This window comes from Oryx dammah, unplaced genomic scaffold (assembly GCF_014754425.2).
Source record: "Oryx dammah isolate SB20612 unplaced genomic scaffold, SCBI_Odam_1.1 HiC_scaffold_27, whole genome shotgun sequence".
In the NCBI taxonomy this organism is placed as follows: domain Eukaryota; kingdom Metazoa; phylum Chordata; class Mammalia; order Artiodactyla; family Bovidae; genus Oryx; species Oryx dammah.
Window position 1 is genome coordinate 13661352 of NW_024070211.1, and position 24838 is coordinate 13686189.

The following is a 24838-nucleotide window of genomic DNA, read 5'->3' on the forward strand; positions in this document are numbered from 1 at the left end:
GGATCACCAGGAAGGTCCTCTCACATTCCTTTTGAATTGAGCCGTTCCAGCCAATGCTATCGCTACTGGCTTAGAATGCTGCAAATCTGCCCACTTCAGGAAACCTGAGGGTAGGGACTGCTGCTCAGAAAAGTGCTTCTGGCAGTGTAGACACAGACCATGTTCAGCTTCTCGGAAGTTTAAGTGGATTGCATGTATCCCCTGGTCACACTATGCTCTCAGATTTACAGTGATCAAGCTTCAGAGAAAAGACAGCAATAAATTCAATCCACATGGCTCCTGTAAAAAGGCATCTAGTTGGCTTTTAATACAAAATGAGTCAGAGAAACAAAGAAAGAAAATATACAAGTTACTGAACTAAACAAACAAAAAAAACCCCCGACAAATACATTTCAGTCACATTCCCTGTCTTCAGCCTAGATTAGGAAACAGGAAATGATGAACCAACCAATGTCTGTCCTTTTGAAGAAACATTAAAAAAAAAAAAAAGAGGAAAAAATAAAACAATCCCTAAAATCTGGCAGGTGGTTTTAAGAGGCCACTGGAAGCTTGCCTTAGTCATCCTGGTGAACTGGGACACTGGTGGTTTGGAACATGGCTACCTCCTCCTCATTTCTTGCTGCTAACAATCTTCATCTGAAGGGAGGATGCTGGCTTGGACATCATTTGGTGCCACTTATGCTGTTTGAGGTCTCAGGGTCAAGCAGTCTTCTGGAGTCTTCCATTCCATATCTTCACTGAATCTCCCCCATATACAGTCTCTTGTCACTGGACGCTGAGAGAACTGAGGTGAAGAAAACAGAGAAGATAACTGGAAGTATGAAAGCTCAAGGAGACTTGGTGTTTAAGGGCTCTTATGTCAAGAGGCAATTTTGGTATAAAAGAGCAACTGGATTTAGCTTACATTCCCTTCCTCCTCATCACCATTCACAGGAAACTATAGCTTGGCTTTTCAATCTGAATTCTTTCAAAACTATCAGGATGGACCGTGCTAAGGGAAATATATTATCAGGGTCTAAATCTTGATTTTCCTTGTCAGTCAAGCCTTAAGAAAAAGATCTCAATCATTCTAGAAGAGAAGAATCAATGTCTATGCTAGTCATTTTGTAAATGTGCTTCTGCTTGTTATTCTTAGCCCTGGAAAATTATATTTTCTCAGAAATTCAAGTCCCATTATTTAGCTTAGCTAGCCAATAAAAGGTAAGTTAAGTTCCAGTTTATATCTGAACATTAAGAAACATCATTCTTTTATCCAATTATATCACTGAATCATAGACCTGAAGCAAGTAAACTCCAGTCAGGACAGACTTACTGATGGGTTCATCGGGATGGAAAGCCACTTCATTGATGGAGCCAGCGTGGCCCGGGAGCTTATACAAAATCCTCCTGCTTGTGGTATCCCAGACGTAGACAAACCTGCAAATATCATGAAGAGCAAGGCTAAGGCATCCCGGAACTGAGGCTAAGGAAGAAGTATGGCTTTTTAAGGGAAGTGGAAGCAACCTTTTAGTCACTCCATACTTACTGAACTGTGCTCTGATGTTTAGAAACTAGGAATATAGATTACAAATAAGGCATGGATCTTGCCCATTAACTGAGTGGAGAAACAGGAATAGTTAAATTATTGGTATTTTCCAATAAGAGCTTCTGAAGTAGGAAAGATCCCAGAGAAGACAGACAAATGGTTCTTCCTACAGCTCCCACACAGAAATCTTTAAAGAGCACCCAGGGACTTCCCTGGTGGTCCAGTGGTTAAGAATCCACCGTCCAATGCTGGGACCATGGGCTCAATTCCTGGTCAGGCAACTAAGATCCCATATGCTGCTGCTACTGAGCCTGTGTGCCACCACTAGAAAGAAGCCCACATGCCACAATGAAAAATCCCGAGGGCCGCAACTAAGACCTGATGCGGCCATAAATAAGTAAATATTTTTAATAAAAAAGAGCACCCAATATAATTAGGGTGTAGTTAACTTCATATGTACCTAGGAACGTCTTAAACCCAAATACACACTCGATCCAGATCTTGCACTGAATTCATGGGCAGAAAAATACTGAATTCTAGCATGGGAAGGGGCCAACAGATATTAGCTAGTCTAAACTTATTCTACAGAAAAGAAAACTAAGGTACAGTGACTTCTCCAAGGTTACACAGTTCACCAGTGGCTCAGTGGCAGAATTAAAATTAAAATTCTTAATATATATTCCAATATTCTCCTTTCTCTTACTACCTTCAAATGCCTTGCGTCCCTTGCCACTTCTCACTCCCTCTACCCCTGGCAAAATAAGTTTCTTTGACCTTCAGCCTTGTTTGGGTCATTTTAAGCTGAAAGTAAAATAAACAAATGTTATCTTCACATGACCATGCAAAGAAAATATGCTGGTACATTTAAAAGGCTGATGATTTTCAAACAGGTTATACCAATTATTCACATATTTGTTTTGTTCAATTAATACCTAAAAGCGTATACTCATTAGTACGTGATTATAAAATGCCTAGTTCTGAACATTACATTTTTAGTTTAAAATGAAGGAAAAAAAAAAAAAGAACTTCTTAATTACAGTGTAGCTCACAAGGTTTAGGCTCCACAGGAACTAAATAAAAACTCCATGCAAAGTGGAAGAGAGGGAACCCCATCTGTCTACAGACTCCTTGGCTCTAATGCTCAGGTTTTTCCTAGTGTCTTGTCACACACAGTAACTGTCCTCATTAATCCAGCTAATGCTATGTGGCATAGTGAAAAAGTGTGTTAAGTTCTGGGTTCAAGTCTCAATTCAACTATTTAATAGCTAAGTAGCCTTCAGACATTTATCTAACTTCTCTGAGGGCCCCTTTTCTTAGACATATGATGGAGTAATGATGGAGACAATGCTGATCTCACAGCTTGGTTGAGAGAAATAATGAAATAATGTATGCAAAGTGCCCAGTACACAGAATTAATGATAGCTATTGTTCTGATGAATAAATTGTTACCAAAACACAATCACATGAAATCAATACACTGAATAAATCACTCACAGCAGAGACTGACCAGTCATCTCATAGTCCTTGATAGGAACTCTTGAAAGGTTTAAAATCTGAACAGGAGGAGCTAGGTGAACTACAAGTAGGGAGGAGAAATTTGCCAAATTCAGGCCAAGCTGAAAAGCAGTTTTCTGAGAAGGATACATTATCCAGGCATATAAAAGCCAGCAGAAGCCCAGATCTCCAAGGGTTTACTTTAAGGCCTCACTTTCCATGGCTGCCAATTAGATGCTAAATTTAGAGGGGCCTTATCCTTTCCTTATTCTGAGATGGCAACATTCGGCAGGAATCAGGGTCCTTATGTAACAGAGCGCTTGTTGACTTGAGGCTAATTGGTGAGGTGGCCTGTGAAATGTGGCCAACCCTCAGCAGGTAGACAGACAGGCTTTTCCCTAGACCAGAGCCATGCTTCCACATGCAAGGTTTAAAGGAACAGTGGGGAGGGAAAGAGGGAAGAGAGGACACCAAAAGCTAGAAAGAGCCAGTGTCGGAAACAAACTGCTCAGAATAGCTAGGTAGATATCATTTAAAAGCTTAATCACACAGGAAAAGATACATCTCTGCTGAAAATCATGTACAAATACATAGAATGGTTCTTACTCTGTCAGAATGTAAGACATCTGAGCAGTGGACCTATTTTTCAAGGTCTTCTTTAGAAACCTGGCAACTGAAAATCCTTTAGATTCCCTCTTCAAGGTAACCTGCTAAACCACCAGGACTCAAACCAGCAATGTGGCACAGTTTTACCTGGGTCCTTTCCCCTGCCATAAAATACTCAAATATTCACCCATTTTCCCCTGGCGTTAAACATGCCAAGGGGAAAAAAAGGATTCTGGAATCTTCTATTCAGAATTGTTCACAGGTCAGAAAGGTGTGGGACAAATCAAAGTGAGGCTTCTTTATGGTTGTGCTAGAGCCCCAAGTAGGAGAAAACTCCAGAATATGCTGAAAGCCCAAGCTATCCTGGGAAAGGCTTACTGCTTATACGATGATGCCTGTTTTCATTGAGTAGCAGGAAAATCTCTAAGTTGGGGTTAAGCAGAAGAGGGCTAATAACGTTTCCCAATGGGAGCTAAACCCAGAGTCTGCCATCCGAGTGCCTCGTCATTCTTTTTTTTAAGTAAAATAGTTATTTATTTGGCTGCGCCAGGTCTCAGTTGTGACATGAGGGATCTTTAGTTGTGGCATGTGGGGTCCAGTTCCCCAACCAGGGATCGAATCCGGGCCTCCTGCATTGGGAGCAGAGTCTTAGTCACTGGGTCTCCAGGTAAGTCCCCAGGGCCTCGTCATTATTTACCATCCCACACTGTGGCCCAAAAGCCTGGGCATTTGAATATCCCTATTCAACATGATTCCTTCCCAAATAAGGTCACCGTAAGCATACCAAATAAAATAGCATCTCACTGAAGAATTCCTACCTTCTCTGTTTCTCATTCATCATTTAATTCCTCAGGCAGTTTAAACCGATTCAGCTCAGGGTTAGAAAATATCTAGCCTGCTTTCTGCCTCACTCTCACCAAGCAATCTTGACACTTTTCTCACTGAACTCAGATCCAGCTCTGAATCATCCCCAACACAGTCGGCTATTACTAATAGCTGAGCTGATACGCAGGACGAAATCTGACCATCTTTGAGCTAGGAATTCATTCATGCAATATTGCTTAGAATAGGTCAAGCACTTCCCTGGATTCAGAGATGAGTAAGATTCATTCCCTGATCTCTAGGAGCAAATAATTTAGTAGGGGTTGCCCCACTATATTTGTCTTACTGTAAGATGCAATGACTGCTAATAAAGGTTAGGTGTATATAATGTGATTACAACCCAGACAAAGAGCAATTAGTAATGCCCAACAGGTAAGGGAGAGAGAGAGGGCCAGGTAAGTTTATACATACAATATAGGTAGATTACTAGGGAAATATAGGAGTTTGGATAATGGAGGAGGCAGACGGGATGTAAGAACAGGAGAAGTTCCATGTGAGTGAAGCACTGTGATTGATTGATTGATGGTGGGGGAGGAGTATGTAATAACACAACATGTCTGTGAATGAACTAAAGCATGGCAGAAGAATCTCATGAAGAGAACTGGAGCCAGATTAGGAGTCTGAATTTTATTTCACTGGCAAAGGCAATCTAACAACCAAAAAAAAACTGTATACCTTCCAGGTTTAAAATGTATCCAAAGAGGGTAAAAACGATGTATTTGTCCACATGATCTTTAAACCCTTCAGACTGCACTACATACAGCTTCATCTCTGAGTACAGCTATAACTCAATGTTTGCTCTGGCTCGGTACTGGCACTTAATGTATTAAACATAAGATAGCTGCATAGCTACATCATTCTTTACCTCATGTCCAGTATCCTTACCTGTCAGCTGAGCCAGCTGCTATCTTGCTTCCATCAGGTGACCAAGAACATCTCAGAAGATTCTATAATGATGAACAGGTAGGAATCCAATGAATACAATAATGTACCAAATGTACTGTACCCCTCTTTATTAGACTATAGCATCACTAAGAGATTTTAAATTCTTAAGTACAGTTTTTTGTTTTCTGGTTTTTTGGGGCTGTGCTGCATGGCCTGCAGGATCTTAGTTCCTTGACCAGGGAATGGACCTGTGCTCCCCTCAGTGGAAGTGTGGAGTCTTAACCACTGGACTGCTAGAGAAATCCCCCTTTGAGCAGGGTTTTAAGTATTCTCTGCAACAGATAATCAACAATTGTCTTATATTCTGTGGCCCAAGACAGCCTATTTTGATATATTTCAAACCAAAACTGCTTAATTTACAGTAAATTAACAGTGGAGTTGGCTGTAAAATTTTGTTCTGCCTACTAATGGGGGCTTCCTTTGCTCATTTATCTGGATGCTCATTAAATTTTTTGTTTATCTTGAAGGAAAATAAAAATAAAATCAACTCTAACAAAAGATAAAATTTGATTTATCTTTAAATAAAATTCTTTGATTTTGAAATCAAATAAAAGATTCAGTGAAACCGAACCTTAATGGGCTCTCAAAAGGAAAACATTAGTCTATATTAACAAAATGTCTGGAGGAAAAGCTGCTTTGAAGAGCTCATCTGAGAGTTTAGGAAAAATTTGTCTCTCAGAGCTTGGCCTGTGGTTCTTACTGAGGGAAGGGATGTATCTGAGGACTCTAATAGCTGCTCACTGGGAGGGTGAGGGAGGTCATCTGGGTAGCAGCCATGGGAGTCCAAGTCCCATATGGAACACTGACCTGTGAGAGTCAAAGTTCCCAAAGAATAAGAAGACACAAGCATCTTGTTGAAGTGGAAAGCCCTAAATTTGAGAAGGACTCCATCACTATCTGCCTATGTGATTGCCTCCTTGCCTATGCTGCTGTCAGTTTTATTTCTGGCAAGAGCAGTTTTGATGGACAAAAGTGTTACCAGAATGCTGCTCCTTCTAAGTAGAGCTATTAATCTCTATATCCTTAGCATCATCATAAATGTTTCTTTGAATCAAATGGACAGTAAAATTCCTCTGCTATGCAGAACTCACCTTTTCAAAGTTGTGCACATTTCCTTGAAATATCTTCACACACCGCTCTTTGGGAGCAAACGGCCGGACATCCCAGACCCGCACTGCAAATTTAAACAAACAAAACAAAACAGTTATCAGACAGCAGCCTCCTGAGAACCCAGCTGAAATCAGTATCATGTCAATGACAGATGCTATTTCCTGGGTGGAGAAAGACCAAGGTGGTACAATGCTACTTGATAAGCCTTTTTTCTTTTACTAATAGGAATGAAATGCATCCAAGTTTCATTCATAGGGACTAAAGACACAGAGGTAGGAAGGGAAAATGTCAAACACACTGCTGGGTATTTGCAACAGAAAGTAGTTGAGTGTGATACTGATTTCAACAAAGCATTCTGCAAATGATTCCTCTGCCAATCCTGAGTCACATCTAGCAAAGTTTCAACATGACAATCTAAATACCACTGACTACTGTGACAATCAATTTATAAAAATCAAACTCGGGACTAAGCTTTTCCAATTACACTCACAGGAAAATCTGACAGTTTAACTGTAAACAAGGCCAATATAGAAAAAGTGAACTTTGAATCCAGTCCTAGCTCTGCTATATGTATATGGGGAAAATATCAGGAAAACAGTGAGATTCTCTGTGCTTTGGGTGTCTTTGTAAAATGAGAATGCCACTTGCTCTTTTTAAAAAAATATTTTAAAGATCAAATAAGATGATACATGAAAGGGCTTTAAGATTGGCAGTGATAAATAATAAAAAGAATTTGTAATTTTGATTATATACCTATAATGAGAAATTATTTTTACTTTAAAAACCATGTAGGGAATCTCACCCTTCCTTTTAGTGACTTCCCTGGTGGCTCAGACGGTAAAGCGTCTGCCTACAATGAGGGAGACCCAGGTTTGATCCTTGAGTTGGGAAGATCCCCTGGAGAAGGAAATGGTATACCCACTCCAGTATTCTTGCCTGGAAAATCTCATGGATGGAGGAGCTTGGTAGGCTACAGTCCATGGGGTCACAAAGAGTCGGACACAATTGAGCGACTTCACTTTTTTTCTTTTTTTTATCTTTCCTTTTAACAAACAATGCTAGAATTAGACAATCAAAAATCTACTGAAACAGGATATAAATACCCACAGCAAGCAGTGGCCACAGCCATTGTTAACTAAAGCTGAATGTACAGTGAAATTTGAGTGATGTCATTTTACTTGAGTATGGGAAAAAAAGCCAACAATCCTTGAAGTCAAACAGGCATAAAAAGGTGAAACTACACATGGAAGTTTGCTATTCAGCTGAGAATACAGCCAAAAGGCAAGGATGTTCATTCATTCAGCAAGTATTTATTGAGCACCCCTTGAGTGCTAGGCTCAGTTGGAAAAGAATCTGCCTGCAAAGCAGGAGATCCTGGTTTGATTCCTGGGTTGGGAAGATCCCCTGCAGAAGGGATAGGCTACCCACTCCAGGATTCTTGGGCTTCCCTTGTGGCTCAGCTGGTAAAGAATTTGCCTGCAGTGTGGGAGACCTGGGTTCAATCCCTGGGTTGGGAAGATTCCTTGGAGAAGGGAAAGGCTACCCACTCAAGCATTCTGGCCTAGAGAATTCCATGGACCATGGCCTGTACAGTCCATGCGGTTGCAGAGTTGGACACGACTGAGCGACTTTCACTTCACTTTGAGGGTTAGGCACAGTTTTCATTACAAAATGTTAGTGAAAACATTTTAGTATACCAGAGGGGCATTTCCAAACTCTTCCAATATTAAGCATTTAATCCAAGATGTTATCTTCCTTTTCTGCTATGGAAAACATATCCTCCCACCCAACAACTCAAAAACAAGCAAAGAAAGAACAAATGTCTTAGTGTAAATCCAGAATATTGAGGTGTTTTAATGAGGACCTCTCGTCACATCAATGCTTTTGGAGTAGGGGGGAAGACAGACTGGCAGAAAGAATACAACTGAGATATCAATAGGTCTGTTGATTGTCTGAGCTTGGTACTGTCTACATTATCAGTATAAAAACTGATGCCCAGAAAGAACAAATGCTATGTGTAAAGATGTTCAGGGATTAGATGGAAGATTTGGGACTATCATCCTGGCTTCTTGACCATCTCTTCTAAAGCTTTTTCTATTACAACCTGTTTTCCTAATTGCCTTGGTGGACACCTGCAAGCCATCCTGGGCTCTTTCCTTGGACTCTCTTTTACCCCAGCACATATTTCCAGTACCTAATGCCCATTTTATTTAGGTTCTACAGCGACTGACATGGAGCGCTTTCCTTTCCAAAGTTACCTGTATTGTCCATTGCATTGGACAAGAGGTAAGAGCCTTCAGAACTTAAACTCAGGCCAGTCACTGAATCTGCATGACCTCTCATCGTGTAGGTCAGCTTATTTTGGCGCAGGTCCCAGACCTACAAAACAAAACAAGGTGACACTCCCAGAAATCAAATTGTGAACAGCAAAGAAACAGTTATTAAAGAGTCAACTGCCTGGGAAAATTGGTATCCCTTCTTAATCTGCCTCTGGGCCAAGCACTCCTTTACCACAAAATATAGAATGTCTATCAAAGAAGGAAAAACTCCTGTCTTTCTAAAAACAGAGTTAAAGTTACTAAGTTTGGCTAGAAAAATATAAACTAATGACTGTCAAATATTAAGTTTAACAAAAAATTAGAGGATTTAAAGAGGTTATTTTAAATTCATAACAAAATGTATTAGGAATTAAAAAAACAAAGTAGCTTTTAAAACACAATCTATGATTCTTTGCAACTAGAAACAAACTATTACAAACAACTATATAAAAACAGTTAAATGACTTCATTTGAAAACGGCATTTTGATTGCATGTAAAATGTACAAAACACAGTAATATGCAAAAATAGAGGTTTAAAAATGTTCATTTAATGTCATAATACATATGCACACACATACATCTGATGGAAAAGCATATTTATTAGAAGAAAAATAAATTGTAAGTTCACGGTTTTCTGGCTAGGAAAGGTAAAGGAAACAGTTCAGCTGAAAATAACCTAATGTCAAACAGAAAAAAAAAATGGTTTATTAAGTTATGCCTCATAAACACACTGTAACACAATGAGCGCTTATGCTAGCGTTTGAAGACCAGAGTGGAATGAGTGAGGATTTAGGGCCAGACTGAATCAGTCACTGCAACTTAAAGAGTTATGTATTATATTATTGGGCCACTAACCCTTCTGAGCCTGTTTCTGGTCTGTAAGATGGGGATAACATTTACTTCCTAGGGCTTTTGTGAGGATTACAGATAGAATGCCTGGTACACAGCAGGCCCTCTAACTGGTTGCTATTATTAAGCAAATCCTAAAAACACTCTGAAGATGGAATGTAAAAATGTTTATAAATAAACTATTATTAAGCAAATAAGAAAAACATAAAAGTTATTTATAATTACATAAAAGAAATACATTAAAAGCAATAGAAATGGTCTGGAATGTCATATGGAAAAAGAACAGCAGTTTTGTTAAGGTCACTGTTGTTATACAAAATTTCATCCAAATTTGATTTAATATGGCCACAGTTTTTCTAACTTTAACAAATTTTCTGCTGTCCCTTTAAGCAAGGCACCTTCCTCATCTAGAAATGAGTTTGTCAAAGCAATACATATGGCAGACAACTCCACTTTCCCCATCAATAACTCATTCGTGTGTGGAATCCAACATACTTCATACACAATCATTTTTGTGTCAGGATGTTTGCTGCCTCAATAATCAGGAAAGCTTGAAGTGGCTGACATTTTTTGTTCAAGCCATTGTTCCTTCTCTTCAGAGAAGGCATTGTTGAAACCTTTAGCTCTTTAGGGAATGAAATTCATCATCCTTCACAGCACTTGGGAGCTATTTCCAGACTTACCACTTTGGGGCCTGCACACATTGTTTTGTATACCCAAAATGTATCTGGGACTTGCTAGAGGAAGAGTGAGTAGGGCAGTAATTTAAGCAAAATATTTTGCAGATGTCCTAATCAGCTGTTCAGTGATTGTGGCAGGCACTGTTGGAGATAAAAGAAATGTTCTGTTCTCAAGGAGCTAAACAAGTGATAAGAGGCCTGCACAAGGGGCAATAGCCACGAGGGCAGAGGGATTAATGTTGCCATGGTACATGGATGGGCGTGAGAAAGGGAAGGTTTCACAAAGAATAAAGCACTTGAGCAGGGCATGGAAAAAGAATTTACTGATTTATTGCCATGCCACGCAGTTTGTGGAATCTTAGTTCCCCGATCAAGGACTGAACCCAGGTCCTTGGCAGTGAGAGCACGGAATCCTAACCAGTGGACTGCCAGGGAATTCCCAAGAAGTACTTCTTTATTTAGACAAAGTAGAAGGTTATTCCCAGGCAAAGATGATGCATGAAAGCAGAGGGACATGAAAAAATTGCTGGGCAGAGAGGAAGCAGACAATGCCTGAGTGATGGGCAGGCAAAGGGCAGCTCACGAAAGGTTTTGAATGACTGGCTTGGATTTTACCTCCCTCACTGGGGAGCCACAGAAGGGTAGAGTAGTGGAATGAGTTTATCAGATTCTAGAAAGAGCCTTCTGGCCCAAATAATTGGAAAGGATGAGAACACAGATGCGACTACATTAAAAAAAAAAATCACCAACTGACCTCCCATTCTGACTAGAGCTCAAGATTACAAGAAATGCCAACCAGATCTTCAAGCCACCAAGCAGAAGCACATTTTCTTCTTTTATTCATTTTCCTCTGACTCCACAATCCTATACCTAGGAAGAAAATCTCAAGAGCCCAACAGGAACTGTGTGTTTGTTCACAAATATAATCAGAATTTGCTCACTCCAGATTTTAAGAGGGGCTTCCATTCCCTATTTGTTCCTCCTGTCCCAGAACAGGCAGTGCTCTCTGAGAGACTGAGAAGCAAACAAAAACCAGGCTCTTCAGGAGTGCTTCCTGATGTAGTAAGGCAGTACAGCAGGATTTGTCAAGCAAGCCCAAGACTGGTAAGCCCCTGTCTGCTTAAAGGATACTTGTTAATTGAGCAGAAGCAATATGATAGAGTTGTAAGACTACTGGCCCTCTGGAGAGTCCTGGCTCTACCACAGACTATTTGATCTTGGCCAAATCACTTAACTTTTTAGGGCTTTGCTTTAGTCACCTGTACAATAAGAGAGATAATGAGATGTCTAAAGTCCCTTTCAGGTTTGACATTTTCTGAGTCTATTTCTGATGGAAAAGGAGCCTCCCTTTTGGATTTTTAAAAGAAACTTATGAGGGCCTGAGTACTATTAAGAATCTTTCTGGGTCCAAGAACAGTTACTCATCCCTAAGCATGTCAGAACAGGATGATGTTAAATAGGGAGAAGACTGAAATTCTACGGATGGTTTCACATTTCTCTAACATACCCCTTAGTTATACAGGAGCAAAATAAAATAACTAAAGCAACCTAATTTCAAATAGCATCTTTATTAACTGCTATCATCAAAAAATAACCTGGCAACTGAATCCAAAACATGAACTATACTTATATTTGCTAACACACTGATTTTTATCTAGAAATCTATTCTAAGGAATTAATTAAATATGGAAAGCTTCACACGCAGATATATTGGATATATTGCATATAGCAGCATAATTTGTGATAGTGATACATATGAAAAGCCTGTGCAGCAACGAAGATCCAGGACAGCCAAAAATACTAAATAAATCGCCTGCCCATGCCAGGGACACAGGATGGATCCCTGGTCCAGGAAGATTCCATACACCATAGAGAAACTCTGCCTGTGGGCCACAACACCTGAGGCCCATGCGCTCTAGAGCCTGTGCTCCACAACCAGAGAAGCCACCACAGTGAGAAACCTGGGCACCACCACAGAGTAGCCCTGTTTGCCACAATTAGAGAAAACCCGAGCACAGCAATGAAGACCCAGGGCAGCTGGAAAAAAATAAAAGGTATGTCTGAGCTGATACTTAAAGACAACACTAAGCCAGTCAAGGCAATATCCAATATTGGGGATTCTAGGCAAAGGACTAGCCATATATATGTGTGTGTATATATATATCCCGTATGTGTGGAATCTATGCCACAAATAACCTTATTTACAAATCAGACTCACAGACATAGAAAACAAACTCATGGTTACCAAAGAAGAAAGGGAATGGGGGAGGTATAAATTAGGGGTTTGGGATTAGCAGATATAAACTACTATATGCTTCCTTGGTAGCTCAGCTGGTAAAGAATCCACCTTTAATGCAGGAGACCCTGATTCGATTCCTGGGTTGGGAAGATTCCCGGAAGAAGGGCATGGCAACCCGCTAGGCTACCCACTCTAGTACTCTTGGGCTTTCCTGGTGGCTCAGTTGGTAAAGAATCCACCTGCAATGCACGAGACCTGGGTTTGAACCCTGAGTTGGGAAGATCCCCTGGAGGAGGGCATGGCAACCCACAGGCTTCCCTAGTGGTTCAGATGTAAAGAATCTGCAATGTGGGAGACTCAGGTTCAATTCTGGGTCAGAAAGATCCCCTGGAGAGGAAACAGAAACCCACTTCAATATTCTTGCCTAGAGAACTCCATGGACAGAGGAGCCTGTTGGGCTACAGTCGATGGGGTTGCAATAAGTTGGACATGACAGAGCGACTAACACACACATTATATAGAAAACAGATAAACAATGAGGTCTTACTGTATAGCAGAGAGAACTATATTCAGTATCTTGTAATATAACATAATGGGAAAGAATATGAGAAAGAATATATATGTATAACTGAACATTCTATTTTATACCAGAAACTTGCACAACATTGTAAATCAACTATACCTCAGCTTAAAAAAAAAAAAAAAAGCCTACAAGGCTATGATGACGAGTCATTAAGTGCTGTACACATAGGACTATTTATATATTTCTCATATTTGAGATAAATTTGGACTTCAGAACAAAATTGGTATATATCAACAAAGACTGAGATTAGCTATGTGAGGAAAAAACTGATCCAAGAGACGGTACATCTATGTATCTGAGAAGACATGGAAAACCTTCAAAACCTAAAAAGAAACAGTCCCTTCAGAACTAAAGTACAACTGAATATATTTGTTTATGAAAGTTGAAAGTGCTAGTCACTCAGTTGTGTTTGACTCTTTGTGACCCAATGGACTGTAGCCTGCCAGACTCCTCTGTCCATGGAATTCTTGTCCAGGCAAGAATACTGGAGTGGGTAGCCATTCCCTTCTTCAGGGGACCTTCTTGACCCAGGGACTGAAACCAGATCTCCTGCATTGCAGGCAGATTCTTTACTGTTTGAGCCACGGAAGCATACTTGTTTATAGAAGGTCCCAAACAGTTTAGACAAAGAGCCCAGAATAAGCCCCACTATTTGTTTTCAGAAGGACTTACTAGCACAAGATTATTATTCTTAGGCTTGTCTATCCCCACAGTTATGAAAAGATCAAATTCTCATAGTTTAAAAAGTCAGTCTCAGTCAGTCAGACGTTGTATGATTCTATTCATATGATATTCTGGAATAGAAACTATAGGACAAGGAAGAGATCAACGGTTTGTAGGGATTAGGAATGAGCAGAGGGTTTGATGCAAAAGAGTACTATAAAGTTTTCTGGGGTGATGGAAACTGTCTGTCCTGTCTGTGGTAGTTACACGAATCTGCATAAGCATTAAAATCCATAGAACTGTATACTAAAAAGAGGTTAATTTCATATGTGTCCCCAGTTGCTCAGTTGTGTCCAACTCTTTGCAACTCCATGGACTATAGCCCGCCAGGCTCCTCTGTCCATGGAATTTCCCAGGCAAGAATACTGGAGCAGGTTATCATTTCCTACTCGAGGAGATCTTACTGACCCAGGGATTGAATCTGTGTCTCTTGAGTCTGCTGCACTGGCAGGAGGATTCTTTACCACTATGCCACCTGGGAAGCCCAGGGGAAAGGCTGCCCTGACTGGGAATTGAACCCCGGCTACAGCAGGGAGTGCATCAAATCCTAACCAATAGACTACTGGGGAGCATCTAATTTCACAGTATGTACATTTTTATAATAATAACTTAAAAGTATGAAAATTACCATGGCTAGATGACACTAGTGCACCTCCATGTGTATTAGAAGCTGTCTAGTGATTCTAATAATAGTGGGTTCCCAAACTTCAATCAGGGAAATAATGCATTTGCTATTAAGGTGATCTACTTAAGCACCCACATTCTGACTGTAGTCTCCAAAGAGTTATAGGGTGGAAAAGGGACGTGAAGTTGAATTTTGGAAATGGTGAATTTTTAGGTACTCCAAATGGGGATGCTGAGTAGCTGGCTGTATATATGGGTCTGGATCTGAAGATCTGGGTTGAGAACATAGAGTTATCTGCATAGAAATGACAATTACAGTCACAGAATTAGATGGGAATTGCCCAGGGAAAGGTATATAATAAGAACACTGAGGAAAGAACCTTGGGAAATAACGACATTTAAAAAATGCATAGACAGAATAGCTTGCAGAGGTATCTGATGGCTATGCCTGATGAAAAGGGTAGGAAAGTATATTGTCAGAGCAAGTTAAAAAAAAACCAAAGACTAAAAGGATCTACTAGATTTAGTAACAGGGAGATCATTGGTGACCTTGAAGAGAACAGTGTCAATAAAACAATGGAGGCAGAGCCAGACTGATGAGCAGTGGTCAGGAGACATGGAATCGATAAATGAAAGGGAGATAAGGCATTAAAGACAGTGAGTGTAGAAAATATTCAGGGGATTTCTCACAGGTAATAAGAGCAAGACTCTGGGCCCAAACTCTGGGTTTTGAATCATTGGTAAAATGGCATCGTGTGTGTGCTCAGTTGCTCAGTCCTATCCGACTATTTGCGACCCTGGGAAGCCCATTAACAGCACTTATTTCATAGGTCCATTGTGAGACTTAAAAGAATTATAATGTAAGGCTCTAAGAACAACAGGTGGCACAGTGGTAAGCAATTCACCTGCTGATGTAGGAGATGCAAGAGATGCATGTTTGATCTCTACATCAGGAAGATCCCCTGGAGTAGGAAATGGCAACCCACTCCAGCATTCTTGCCTAGAAAATTCCAAGGACGAGGAGCCTGGCAGGGTTTGCAAAAGAGTTGAACATGACTTACGGACAAACATGCACAGCATGTATTGAGAACAATGCCTGACACACTTAAGTGTTAGAGGATGATGATAACAGTATTATGATTATAACCACTATCACCATCTTTAAAGAAGTTTGGCTGTAAAGGGGAAGACTGACAGGGCAATAACAAGACAATGTGGAACTGAAGGGAGACTCTTTCCCCTACCAAGAGAAGACCTGAGCATGGTGAAATGCTAATAAGAAGCAATACAGTTGGTTAAAAGGATAGGATTTGGGAAAACTGACAGCATGAGGTCCCAGAGACAGGAAAGAAAGGTTGAAATCTTTCCATGTAAGGGACTCCCTGTAGATAAAAGGACATTCCATCCATAGCAACAGCGGAGGCAAGGAGAGAGGGAATACAGTACAATTTCTAGGTAGAAACAACATAAGAAGTTGAGTATTTACCCAATAATTACTACTCTCATGATAAAGCATAAGGTAAGTCAAAGTCTTTGAAATACCTAAGCAAGTCAATAAGTAAAAGCAGAGACAAACTGAGTCGCCTCCCCGTCCCCCCACACATTTCATACTTACTGGCACCTGCTATGTCCAGAAACTCTGCTAGGTGCTCTACTGCATTCGGCTCATTAATGCCCAAGACAACTCTACGCGATAGATATTGTTAACCCCTACTACACACATAAAACAGATGGTGAAAGAAGTTAAAGAACTAGTGTGAAGTCACAAAACATTAGAGAACAGTGGAACTGAGATTAGACTCCAAGTCAATTACTTGAAAGCTTGAGCTATATCATACTATCAAGAAGTCTATTGCCTGTTTTCATCAACATCACTACCTTCTCACATTCTTAGCTATGGATCCCCCAAAACTTCCTTTCTACAGTTTGAAAAACAAAAGACACACTGAGAGATTAGGGTACAGAATCACAAACTGATTTACTGCTATCTCAGTGAAGGCAATGGAGGTTAAAAAAAAAAGTTTCAAATGCTGTTACTCAGGGAATACACTCTTCATTTTTCCGAGTTTCCACACAGGGACTTCTCGCATCATATAAACTGCCTGGTCCCTGATGGACAGGGACCATATAAGTTGTAATGCAACCCTGACATAGAAGTCAATAAAGACAAGACAGAAAGAAAACAAGTTAGTTCTAATTTATCTTTCACTTAGGTGGTATAAAGTGCAAAGTTAAGAAGCTGGAAAGCCTTAACCTCTGTAAATGGAGACAGGTGAAAAGTAAATAGAACATAAACATCTAAAATACCTTGATATCATTGTCTATTCCACCAGAAATAATCTGATCACTTGTATCATTGAAAGTCACAGCTAAAACTTGGTAGGTGTTCTGAAATGTCTGGATGGCCGCTTTCTTGCGGATATCCCAAAGCTGAAAAAGAGGACAAGAGAGTCTATAGTAACAACACTCTAAGAAACAACTGCACAGTACACCCATAAATCTAAGGACTGTGGAAGTGAAAACATCTTTGTAAAGGGACCCTGTTCAGAAATTTGTCTGATTATCCCATCAACATGGTGAGAACTGACTGTAATTTTGCCAACGTATCTGAATGCTGGTAGAATAAATCACTTTGGTTGTATTTTCAGACTTATTTGTTAAAAGTCTGAATACATGTGGTTAATTAAATGCCCTTAGAGTGGACATCTTCACCATGTTTACTAGTTCATTTGTTCTACACAAAGGATATTAGACCAGTGTTTTGAAATTGTAGATCTTAATTCAGTATTCAGCTACAACTTACATTGAAAAAATATATCTACACACATATGGAGAGGAGGTTACATCAGTGAAAATGGCAGAGTACTGAGTGCCCAAAGATTGTCCCTCTAGAAAACCAGAAAACTGGCAAAACTCTGTCAGAATCAATTGCACCAGAACTCTAGAAACTAAAGTTTAGAGCAACTAGGTAAATACTTACTGAGGATAAAAACCAGCTGGGTCCTAGTAAGAGGGCTTTCTAGTGCTTTAACTTACCCTGGCTCCATCCTCACTCACCAACAGCTTTGAAAACAACATGTACTGACCTTTTTGTACACTGATTGAAATGTCAAAACATCCTTGTAAGACATGTATATTACTGTCACTAAAGACTGAGAAACTGAAGATCAGAAAAGTGAACCTAAAGTCATATAATTAAGTAAACACTAAGTCAAGAATCTAATTATTCTTGGATGGTGGTCTACTTTATTCCAAGTGACAACTGTTCTACATGGTTGTAACAGTCTGTAGATTCATAAAAAAAAGAAAAAAACCTCAACTGCTTATTATCTGAAATGTATTTTAAAGAGTGTCTGTTTTGGGAAATGTTTGGTGAAACCAAGTTGTGGAGAGAAGGGTATAGCATAGGTGGGAGGACAAGCTAAGTGTCACATTTGTTACCTCAGAAACCCTCAACAGAGGCAGACAACACCCACCTTAACTGTACCGTCGTCACTGCCAGTGCAAACAAGCTGGGGGCCCCTCCTGGCTGGGTAACAGGAATTCACAAAGGAAGTATGCCCCTTCAGTCTTTTAACCCTCTCGCCTGTTTCACTATCCCACACCGCCACAGTTTTATCTGTGGATGCTGAGAAGAGCATACTAGAAAGCAAGAGGAAGAAAAAAAAAAGTGAAGACAAGGAATAGCAATCTATCTTCCTTACTTGTCAAAATGCACCCAAGTCTTCAAGATCACTAACATGTTGTGCTCTGACAGTTTGGCACCTGCTTCAGAAATGTCTCACCCAATGTACCAAAATCCTAATAGTAGTCTGCTGCTGCTGCTAAGTCACTTCAGTCGTGTCCGACTCTGTGCGACCCCATAGACGGCAGCCCACCAGGCTCCCCTGTCCCTGGAATTCTCCAGGCAAGAACAGACCCAGTTATAAGGTCTACTCTAATAAACGTAAAAAAAAATTTCTCTTTGTCAGTCCCCATGACATACTGTACATCTAATACGGCAGTCTTCTCAATCTTTCCCTCCTTTGTGATATACTACACTCCACACATCCTTCCACTTGAAAATGTATAATCACTCCCTGCTGCAGAAGTAAGACAGATAGTAGCAATTCCTGGCTCAGTAAATCTAACTCTTTCTCTAAACATCAAAGCTTTTATTTTGCCTCTGAGAATGACTTCTAAGTTATGACTGATTTTATAATGATTTCTTCACTCAAACAAGAAAACTACACACAAGGCTATGTACCTAGTTATTCAAGGAACCCTAAAATTTTTAGAGTTAAGAGCTGTAAGACAATAAATGTTACTGAAATACTGAATGGGATTAATTAACTTTGTAGAATTACATTTTCATATAATCCATGGTTATTATAAAGTTATCCAAATGTCATAATAAACAGATAATGACAGTTGAATAATGTTAAGGGTAAAAACAACAGACAAGATTGTGTTGTATAAGAGCTCTTTTTTTTTTTGACTGTGTGGCTTACAGGACCTTAGTTCCCCAACCAGGACTGAACCTGGGCCATGGCAGTGAAAGCGCTGAGTCCTAAACACTGGGCTGCCAGGGAACTTACACAAGTAGTTCTAACACATACAAAAAAATCAAACTGTTTTGATTAGGAAAAAATCTTGAGAAAAATATACCATAATATTAACAGTGATTATCTTTGGAATGGTAAAAATGTAGTATATTTTGTCATTTTCCTGCCTTTTTTTTTTAGTTTTCTTGAAACAGATTGTTTCATTATTTTTATAACAAAAAGTAATTAATTTCTACAGAAGGAAATTACATTTTATGTCTTAAAAAAGAAAAAGTCTGCTGGCTGTTGAAATGTTAGATAGATATTATAAATACATACATGGAACAATGGGCTTCCCTGGTGGCTCAGACAGTAAAGAATCCATCTACAATGCGGGAGACCTGGGTTCCATCCCTGGGTTGGGAAGATCCCCTAGAGAAGGGAACAGCTACCCACTCCAGTATTCTGGCCTGGCGAATTCCATGAACTGTACAGGCCACGTGGTCGCAGAGAATCAGATGTGACTGAATGACTTTCATATGGAACAATAAATACCTTACTTGGGGTGACAGTGATAGGATGATGAAGTGGTTGTTCAAAATGCAGTAATTTTTGATAGCACAATCTCCTAAAAGAAAACTCAGGGATGCAATATGAAAGGATGCCAAGAAAAATTAATATAAGCAGCAGTTGTCATCCACAATGCAAAATACTCACCTGCCGTCTGTGTTATAATGAAGTTCCATCACTGCTCCACTGTGTCCCTTCAATGTAGCATAGTTATCACAGTCACCATAGACATTCCACAACACTGTTAGGGAGACAGGGGTTCTATGAACATTACTAGGCAAAATAAAACTATTACTGGCCATGGAAAGGGTACTTAAGAATTCACTAGAACAACAGTTCTGAAATTACACTCCTTTGAAACACCATTAATTCTATCAGCAATATCAATCTTCTTTACATTAGAACAAAAATAATGCAGCATTTTCACATTTCATAAAATAAAAACATTTTAGATAATGGATATAATTTTTTAAATCTTAATTTTTCTCCCATACTTTTAAAAAGTTGGCACTCACAGCTAGTTGTCTCCTATGAGTAGAAGCAGACTGCAAAATGATGGTACTTACGGGAAACTCTGGAAGCTGCAACTGACTTGAAGGTCACATGGCAATGACTTTATACTACATTTACTTAGTGTACGTGTACTAAATACCTATTCCAAGTGCTGGGGTAAAATAAGGTAAATGAATAGAGACACTTTCAATTTTTAGGGGGCTTGGTCCAACACAGAGTGAAGTTTGGTAAGTATTATTAAGGAACACTATATACATAATAAGTTACTTAAGAGTTATTTTCCTGCTGATAAACCTGCTTCTCGTTTGTTTGATGAAATTAAATATATCAGTAGTTAAAGTATGTTCAGCCAAGATTCCTAAGCCTTCCAGAGACTTGGCCACCAGTAAGTTTAAGGAACACAGAACTAGAAACTGAAATCAAAACAGACATCATTCACCCTGAGGCACAGTTAAAAGAACGGAGTCAAAGGACCCATTTCATTTCACAATGTGGCAAATGATGCCAGAGGAAGAAGTGTCAGATGCTTCTGTTACCTTCTCTTTTGCTTTTTCTCATGACTTCTTCAATATGATTTCTACTTATCTTCCCTAAATGGGTGTTCCTGACTAGAAGCTGAGAATCTGGTAGCAGATCCAAATAAGAGACAAGTACATTATCCAAGTGAGTTGCCATATTAGGATTTCCTCCTTCCCTCCTGAATGCTAAGATTTTGAGGCTATGGATCAAGTGAAGTGAAGTGAAGTCACTCAGTTGTGTCTGACTCTTTGCGACCCCATGGCCTGTAGCCTACCAGGCTTCTCCGTCCATGGGATTTTCCAGGCAAGAATACTGGAGTGGGTTGCCATTTCCTTCTCCAGGAGATCTTCCTGACCCAGGGATTGAACCCGGGTCTCCTGCACTGTAGGCAGACGCTTTACTGTCTGAGCCACCAGCCCTAGCATGGATCAAGAGAGCCTTATATCTTTGGGGAAAAAGTTCTCTCTCTCCTCCTTACTCTCATTAGCCTTAAAGTGTAGATCTTAAAGTTTAGGCTTGCTAAATCGGCTCAAGATTTGCCTCTATGGAGAGGAAATTCCCAAACTAGAGCAACTCACTTTCCAGCAGGTGATATAACTCCTACTGTATTTACCACATGGACCCTAAGTTCTACATCCAAAATCATTCAGTATTTTCATGACTCTGTTTTAGCATATTAGCCACACAGTTCGTTATGTGACCAATTTAGACTGATACCTTTTATAGCACTGAAAGTTTAAAAAATAATCAGTATTTGGCAGACAGCAATTACTCCAGATTAAAAAATTATGCCTTACGTATCAATCGGTCAAATCCTGCAGATGCTAAGGTGGATCCATTGGGGTGAAACTTGCAGCAATAAACTTCCCCTTCATGTCCTGAGAGAAGCATGATTGGCGCTTGAAGGGAGGAACATCTTGGAGGACCCTGAACAAATGAGAGAAGTACAGTGTAGTCATTACATACAAAGGAGACCGAAAAGTTGGGGTACCGGGAGTACAGGGCAAAGACAATGGAAATAATGATGGAGTGTATTTCTCCTGATTTAGAGAACAGCAACTCTTCTCATATAACTTATGCCTCCAATTTGATACTCTGTTGCTGAAGTTTCCAGTGTCTGTTACACTAACTCTCTTCCTTCACTTGCTCTCCCATAGCCAAATTGCTCAAACATGTTAAACTTATTTCTGCCTCAGGATCTTTTGTTGCCCCCGACAGGAGGCCTCTTCCCCGAGATCTTTCTGTGTGTGGTTCCTTTCCAATGCTTTCTCTCTAGAAAGTCGTTCCTGGAACACTCAAGCCCAATCAGCACCCTACCTCTCTTTTGCAGTTGATCAACACTACTTTTTTCCCTCAAAGAACTTATCACTATCTGAAATTACGTTTCTTATGTATTTGTTTAGTTTGTCTCCCCTGCTCTGCCATGAGAAAGGCTCTGTAGTGCAGGAACTTTAGCAGTAACATGACACTGTTCTCCCAGTCTCTAGTTCGTTTAATGAATGAATGATTGAACTAAGGTTTCCAACAACCCTGCAGGGTACAGGTTATTGAAGAAAGTAGTTTTGATTATGGTCTTGGACATTAAGACCAGTTGCAGTCGTGGGCAATTCAAAGAAACCCGGGCTGATATTCTTGCCAGACAGAAGTACACTATTAATAATCTGCAAATCTCCTTAGCAGTTTCCAGCTTACTCATTTACTCAAGAAATACTGTGTCAGGTACTGTCCCAGGCACTTAGGAAACAGTATTGAACAAAATAAAAAATGAAGCTTGTGTTCTAGTGGGAAGGACAAAAAAGAGGGAGGGTGAGCAGAAACAAGTTAAACATATAGACAGTGACGTGTTATGGAGAAAAACAGAGCAGTATTGTAGGTGAGCACAGGGTATGGCAATTTAAAATGGGCTGGTCAGGAAAGTGAAAAAGTGTTATCTGAGCAGAGATTGGGAAGAGCTGAGTGTGTAAACCACGTGGACACTTGGAAGAAGAGTATTTCAGTAGAGAGCACAGCAAATGCAAAGAGTTTGTAGCAGGAGCGTGGAAGCCACTGTGACTGGAGAAAGGTGAGCAATGGAAAATTGGTAGATCAGAGAGATCAAGTGAAAGAGGGCAAAAGATTGTCAAGATTTCAGTTTTACTCTGACTGACGTGAAAAACCATGGAAAGTTTTCAGCAGGGGGTAATATGATCTTATGTTTAGAAGGATTCCTCTGGCTACTGGTTTGGGAATAGACTGAGTATCCATAAACAGAAACAGGAATTCCATTAGGATCCTACAGCAATAGTGCCAGATGAGACAAGTGAAGTGAAAGTGAAGTCGCTCAGTCGTGTCTGACTCTGCGACCCCCTGGACTGTAGCCTACCAGGTTTCTCTGTCCATGGGATTCTCCAGGCAAGAATACTGGAGTGGGTTACCATTTCCTTCTCTAGGGGATCTTCCCGACCCAGGGATCGAACCCGAGTCTCCCACATTGGAGGCAGACGCTTTAACCTCTGAGCCACCAGGGAAGCCCTAATGGCTTAAACCAGCAGCTAGTGATGGAAGTGGTAGAAAGTGTTGGTCACTCACTCAGTCATGTCCAACTCTTTGTGACCCCATCAACTGTAGCCCGCCAGGCTCCACTGTCCATGAGATTTCCCAGGCAAGAAAAAAGGAGTGGGTTGCCATTTCCTTCTCCAGGGTATCTTCCCAACCCAGGGACTGAACCTGGGTCTCCCCCATTGCAGACAGGCTCTTTACTGTCTGAGCCACCAAAGAAGCTGGAAGGTGGAAGAAGCAGTAGCGAGTCTGGATATAGTTTGAGGGTGGTGCCAACATTTGCTGACCAGCTGGTTGAGGAGTTGTGGGGGGCGGGAAGACATATATTTTGTCAGCTGAGCCTAACAGGATAGAGGCAGAGGTGTGATCACTACCTCAATTTTACAGGAAATGTAGTTAAGAGCATGGATTCTGAGTTTAAAAGCTGTTCCTGGCGGTTTAGTCACTAAGTCATGTCTGACTCTTGCGACCTCATTGACTATAGCCTACCAGCCTCCTCTGTCCATGGGATTCTCCAGGCAAGAATACTGGAGTGGGCTGCCATTTCCTTCTCCACGGATCTTCTGACCCAGGAATCAAACCCAGGTCTCCTGCATTGCAGGGAGGCTCTTTACCAACTGAGCTATGAGGGAAGTCCTATCACTTACTATATAACTTTGTTTCCCCGTCTACAAAATAGGATAATACTATTTCCTCTTAGGAAGTTACCGAGATTAATGGAGTTTTCATTGACACAGCACCAGGGCTCAACGTATGGTCACTATTCTCTGGTTATTACTAATACCAGTGCAGAGAAGCACAGGGAAAAGCAGGTTTCCCAAGTCCCCCAAACGGGCCAGCGGCATTCATTTGCCCCCTTCCCTAGTTCATTCATTCATTCATCCATCCAATCTTCCAAGTTTTCTGAACGTTTATCGTTTATTCTACACTGGATCCCTGGAACATTTAAGAAATCAAAACCCTGGTCCCGGTTTTTAGCTCAAGATCCTTAATTCTTAATTCTAACACCTCCTCAACAGGGCGGTCAAGACGCTGAAAACGCGCGTCAAATGGAGAAACGCAGGGAGAATCGCCGGGTGTACGCCGCTTTTACTGTGTTTTTCTGCTTTAACTCCAAGGAGAGAGAGTCCCGCTCCGCCCGGGAGTGCGGGTTAAGGGCCGCGCAGGATCACCAGGTGCTGAGGAGAGAGGAAGATGAGCTGAGGGCCGAAGGCCGCCTGCTCCTTATACTCACCGCTTGCAGCAAAGCTCCCGGCGCCGCCTGCTGCTGCCCGGCTCCAGGGCCCGACCCTGCCGCTCCCAACAGTAATTCATGTCGCGGCCGCTTGACTGGGACCAGTGGCAACTCTGGGCCCTTACGCTTCTGCTGTTCTATCATGGCGGCAGCCGCTCTCCTCAGGCCGCCACTGACCGCGCCGACCGCCTCAGGTACCTCACGATTGGCTCGGACTTAGTCTTTCCCGTAGAACTTCCGGCCGATAGAACCCAATCGACTTCCAATATACCTCTCAGCACCGCCCCCTGAGAAGTTTCCTGTTATTGGCCAGTTCTTTCTGACATCACTAGAGTACGAATTCAGGATTGGTGGATAGAGCT

General features: G+C 40.8%; 1 protein-coding gene across 1 annotated transcript; it reads right to left on the reverse strand.

Moving 5' to 3' along the window:
• Positions 1-277: 277 nt before the first annotated feature.
• On the reverse strand, positions 278-24714 carry SNRNP40 (small nuclear ribonucleoprotein U5 subunit 40). The gene is made up of 10 exons (XM_040227970.1): positions 24477-24714; positions 21502-21631; positions 19820-19913; positions 18056-18221; positions 16887-17009; positions 8821-8941; positions 6544-6626; positions 5393-5454; positions 1313-1416; positions 278-784 (listed from the first exon to the last, which is right to left on the reverse strand). The coding sequence occupies exons 1-10, from the start codon at positions 24618-24620 to the stop codon at positions 735-737; spliced, it is 1077 nt and encodes a 358-aa protein (XP_040083904.1). The 5' UTR covers positions 24621-24714; the 3' UTR covers positions 278-734.
• Positions 24715-24838: the final 124 nt, after the last annotated feature.